The sequence below is a fragment of the Morone saxatilis genome, unplaced genomic scaffold (genome assembly GCF_004916995.1).
Source record: "Morone saxatilis isolate NCDOM2014 unplaced genomic scaffold, NCSU_SB_2.0 Contig7, whole genome shotgun sequence".
In the NCBI taxonomy this organism is placed as follows: Eukaryota; Metazoa; Chordata; class Actinopteri; family Moronidae; genus Morone; species Morone saxatilis.
This window is the reverse complement of record NW_023340246.1, coordinates 6,700,912-6,706,646: the sequence shown is the minus strand read 5'-3', so window position 1 is coordinate 6,706,646 and position 5,735 is coordinate 6,700,912. Positions and strand designations below refer to the sequence as shown.

Here is a 5,735-nt window from a genome sequence, read left to right as displayed (position 1 = left end):
GATCTCCAACATCTTGCTGCACATGTTGAAGGATCTCAGTTCCCTCAGGAAATAGAGTCTGCTCATCCCCTTCTTGTACATCTCGGTGTTAGATTTCCAGTCCAGTCTGTTGCCGATCACCACTCCCAAGTATTTGTAGTCCAAGCCCATTTGACGTTTTTTTTTTGTATGTTTGTATACTGTACATATGCAGATATTTACATATAAATGTGGGTGCCTCTACGTGTATTCTGCATATATTTGTATTGTATATTTTTCTCAGACTTCCTATAAAACCATTAAGATCAATCAGAATAACACATTTTTATTCATTCATTATTTGTAACAGTACAAATAAAAACATATATAAAATATGCGCTTTAACGCTTTAAGAACAAATGTTCCATAGTTTGCAGGCTCTAATAGCAAAAGCTGGTCACGTTTAGTGATTTGTCAGTGTGGGGGTTTTTGTTTTCTCTATATAATGGGAATGTTATGTTTGGGTACACCCACCTGATACCACTTCTTGGTAAGCCTAGAGTGAATAGCCCGAACCTTTCCACTCTGTTAATTCCTGCCTGCACCATCGAACCATTAAGATTTACCCAAGAGACAGAGCTGCCATTTTGTTTGTCAGTCATAAAATGGTTTGTTGTCAGTACAGTGTTCTGATATATTTTTAAAAATCCGGAGAAGAAGTTAATGAGAGAGCCTGGCTGGCAATGTAGTTGGAGTGGTTTTACATTCACTACCACTCTTATATCTTGTCGGTAAATATAAGGCTATAGTCAAAAGCCAGTTAGCTTAGCTTAGCATAAAGACTGGAAACAAGGGGAGACAGGTAGCTTGGCTCTTTCCAAAGGTGACCAAACCTGCCCACCAGCACCTCTAAAGCTCACTAATTAACATGTTATATCTCATTTATTTAATTGACACAAAAACCAAGTGCAAAAATGAAAAGTTTCTAGACTTTATGCTGAGATAAGCTAACTGGCGTCTGGCTGTAGCCATATATTTACTGGACAGATATCCAAAAATGTCAAACCATGGTTTTAAATATAATCATAAAAGACAGAAACTTCTGATGACTAGGTAGCGAGAGATGATGCAGATGCTATAAACCCTTGACATTGTAAAACAGTGTTTAATAAAAAGAAATAAAAATATAATGTTATCCTGCTACTTCTACTTAAAGACAATTTTTAATATTAATGTTGGAGATAGAAGCAGTTGCCGTCTTGCACGCAAAGAAGATTCCTTGTTTTTCCTTTTTAAGTGCAGCTATTAAAAACCTCAGAGAGTGATTTAAAAAACACTTGTCACCTTTGTGACCACCATAAACCAAGTTTGGTGTAGTAGAATACAGTGTCATCACTCCTGCTAGAATAGCAGGAAGAGTCACCCATTACGTAATGATGTCTCTCAGAGCATATAAAATGTAAAAAATATCGTGGCATAAAATTTTCATTGCAGTTATCATCTCCAAATGATACATTCTAAAATACCATGTAGTGTTTTTTATCAGTGTTTTTAAATTACTCACTCGGAGACTGCAGATTAATGGACACAACGAAGCGGACTATGGCCATGATAGTCAGGTTCATGATGCTTGCGATGCCGAAGAAGAACCCTGCCAGGCCATAATATGTACAAGTAATGTCTCCCCCGAGCCAGCGGTGGCTCCATGCAGAGGCCACAGCCAGGGGGTACATAGTAATAGCTGCTCCCAGGTCTGTCACTGCAAGATTCACACTCAGCAGCTCCGGCGGCTTCATCCTCGATGATTTTTTGATGGCCATGATGATGACCAGCAGATTTCCCAGAATGGAGAGAACAGCTAAAACACACAAGAGGAGACAGAGAGGGGAGGAAAGAGGGATATAAAGTAGTTTGAGGGTACGATGATGTGAAAAATATATGAGTAGAACCAAACACACGTTTAAAAATACATCTTACATAACGAGGGTGTGAACTACAGAGGAGTCAGGGGGGCTTGGCTCCTCTTAATAAGACATGAGCTCCCCTGAAAACATGATGACATTTTGGGGGGTCTCTAAAATATTGACACTATGCTATTTTTGCCATGCTTTCCTATTTTTCTGTATCTTGGATGGATGGATGGATCATGCATAAAATTAGGCTATTATTGATGAATGTATGTCATTAACTGACACAGAGCAAGCAGGCCTACATGATTGCAGCTATGATTGTAATAAAAAACTGAGCTCTCCACAAAAACCATGGTATGGTTCGCACACTGTACATAATTGATGTCTTTTGATTGCCTACCACATCTCTGTGGTGAATTACATCATATTTTTCCTCTTGTATGTGACAAAAGCTGTTGAATAATTTCACAACAACAAACCTCACAAAATGATCTGCATTTACAGGCCTTGATTGGCTCATTGGAGCAGTGGTTTAAATGGTTTACTGTAAATGGAGGATGGGGAAAAAATTGCACACATTATTATCAATTCAATTCACAAACTTCCTGATTTCGGTGTACTCCCATTTTCGTTGTTAGGATTAACAGATTCCTGTTGTTCTGTGTTGGGTAATGTCACCCCTATAGCCAAAACTAAAAGGACAATTGCCAAAACATAAAATTAACTCAAGTTTAGAAATGTCTGTTACACTGTTACAGACTTAAATAGAGTGGATGTGAGGGGTTATAACATCATTAATTCTCCCTCATGGGACAGGCTGCTGACATTCCAGGGGGCAGCCAAGGCCACTCTGTAACTGGTTTAGGACATAAATTGGGGAGTGAGCCCCTAGTCCTCTGTTTGTTTTGGACGCTCATTAACTTGATCTATCCAGGATAAAACAGCATGTGCTCCTTCTGACCTGACACACAGAAGGACACAGAATAAATACACATTGACCAAAGGGGGCACAGAGCAGTCATGTATGTAATGTATGAAAGGGTGAAAGTGTAAAGCAAACACTGGATGGAGGTTGGGTAGGTTGCCTAGAACCCAAGAGAAGGGGCAGCCATTCAGTAACACATTTTATATTTTATAGTACAGAAGCCCACAGGACAGGTGTTACAGATTTGGCTTCTGACCCAAAATTTCATCTCCCTTATTGCTTTAGATGAGGAGACTGATACCACTCTCGTGTCTGTCTGGTAACTATGAAGCTACAGCAGGCATAGCTCAGCCTAAAATACAGCTTGGTTTTGTCAAGAGGTAACAAATCAACCTGCCATCACCTCTAAAGCTCACTAAATAACAAGTTATATCTGTTTGTATAATTGACGAGTTGCAGGTTTTATGGGCTGGAGTATTTCTTGGCTGTGTGCCACTGGCGGACTCCGGCTGTTTGACGGGCAGAGCTGTAAAAAATAACAAGGGCATTAGCGTGCGCATTTTGATGCATTCATGGTGAAACAGTTCAGTCAGGGTTTGGATGGAGCAATTTATGGGGGCATCCAAGAGGGCACTTTTGTTGCGTTTTTTCGAACATAGGGGCTTCGACCTGAGTCCATCAGTGCTGGATGCTGTAACTTCCTGGATTCAGTCAGCAAGAGAAGACTACAGAACATAGCATAGCACCCCGCCAAGAAATAGTCCTCCACTTAATTCCCCTTATAATACTTTAACTTTCTACAGATAAAACAAGAAATAATGTGTTAATTAGTGAGCTTTAAAGCATTTTCCCCTTTGGACAGAACTAGGCAAGTTGTTTTTTACTATTTCCAGTCTTTAGCTTTAACCAAGCTGTAGCTTTATATACAGAGAGCCGAAATGAGACCAGAACCTCTGTAAGTATTTAAGTAAGTGTTGGTCAGTCAATACATTTTCTCAACAATTGTTGTTTATTCAGTGGACATGGACACAGTTAAATACCCAAAGTTTGAATATCATTGTATCTCAAGCCACCAACTCTCAGTCATTAGTATTTCTAATTCAGTAAGCAGAGTCTGGAACCTTTCCAAGCTCTCATCTTCTTTTTATCTCCAGGTACCAGAGCCTCCCAATAAAAATCATGTCAAGTGTGAAAGCCTCGAAGGCCTCACAGGTTATCTACCATGTCATTTCATATCCATAACTGTCTACCACATGGACCAAACCAAGTCACCAAACTGATTTGGATGCTAACAAAGTAATTGTTTAACTTTTTATAATTAGATTTCAGTTTCTATTGAAATTTGCTGTAGTGGATGCTAACTTGTCTTATATAGTTTATATTATATGGTAATATGGAATAATTTTTCAGAAAGGCAGATGAAAGATTAATGAGCGATTGCATTAAGTTACATAAGCTAGTGGAACAGAGGTTAGCCCAGACGTAAGGATAAGCATTTCCCCAAAAGTTCTTTAAGATGGTTAAACTGAATCAAAAAATTTGATTATATCTAAGCATATTTAGAGGGAAGAAAAACAGAATAAGAGGAAGGAAGAGAAATGACTGGAGGTAATATCTCATAAGACTGTGATTAGTAGAAATTGGAAAAGTGGAACAGGAAATTGGTTCTGGTTAACACTATTACTTCCGTCTCTGTCTGTGCTTGACCTCCCCTAACTACCCTGCACAGGAAAGTTACGATTTTGTGTTAGACAGCAGGCAGGGTTGTTTTCCTCAGGTTGACACCTCATGTCACACCAGACCTGAGAGAAATGTCAATTTATACTGTGAGACAGGGAATACAATCAATCCCACTTCCAGAATGAGAACACTAACCCCACGGAGTGCAGAGAGCAACCCTGTTATATCTTTAAATTTTTATAGATACGGTCATCTCAGTCCACATGATCATCAGTAATATATGGAGCATAACCCTGGGGACTTCCTCTCAAAGTCAGCCTGTCTGAAGGAGAAGCTTTATATGTGACTGAACATCTGCTATTGCACCAACCTTCTCTGCTGCAGGCAGAGTATAACTGCATGTTTTACTAGTGAAATTACTTTAGACATTTATATTACCTTTCCCAAAGACAATAAACCAGCTGGGATTCAGTGTGTGTGAATCCCACATTCTGACACCTTCATCAAAAAAGGAGGAAATTAATGTGCCAACTAAAATGCCTCTGAAATAATATACTTTTGTTCTTTTATGTGTAGCTTAATGTTCTGCTAAAGTATTGTTGGAGGACACAAGCGTGCTACGTTCACGGCTCATCCAGGGTTTCAGCCTGTTTGGTTTGATTTTAGTCATAGTCAGTGTTTATCTGTTTATCCCTTTTCAGTTACGTTCTAAACTGCTGACAACATCAGTAGACTGATAAATATCATACGGTGCAGTACGTGGAACACAAGTGTCAAAATGTAGAACCTTCACCTGCGCAGCTTGAGGCTTATCACCTCTAATTAGAGTTCAATCTTTGCTGCCTGGCTTGACGGTGAACCAGTTCAGCTACCGGTTTCGAGAGGTGGTGATAATTTCTGAGCATTTTGAACTCCACAGAACCGTCTCTCACATTCTTGCCGATATTATCTTGATAATTTTTCCAGCTGAACTAGGGGATACTACTTCCTAATTCTACTAAAATTAAACAGGCTTTTAATGTCATTATCACCACATTGCTTTTCTTATTTGGAAGGTTTAAAATATAGCACAACATTCAACAGCTGCTCTAATTAAAGGACTTGTGCGTAGGATTTATCGACATCTAGCAGGGAGGTTTCAGATGGCCACTAACTGAACACAGCTGTCATGTCCAGGAAACTTTGTTAAGTTAATTCATTCAGTTTTGTCTCGTGTCTATGTTGTCTTGTGATTTCCTGTTTTATTTTGGTTCCACTTCCTG

General features: G+C 39.2%; 1 protein-coding gene across 1 annotated transcript in view; it reads right to left on the bottom strand.

Moving 5' to 3' along the window:
- Positions 1-5,735, bottom strand: part of opn8b (opsin 8, group member b) — a 14,122-nt gene that overhangs the window by 3,617 nt on the left and 4,770 nt on the right. The window contains exon 2 of the mRNA XM_035678256.1: positions 1,523-1,816. Coding sequence (XP_035534149.1) covers positions 1,523-1,816 — 294 coding nt within the window. The remainder of the gene's footprint in view (positions 1-1,522; positions 1,817-5,735) is intronic.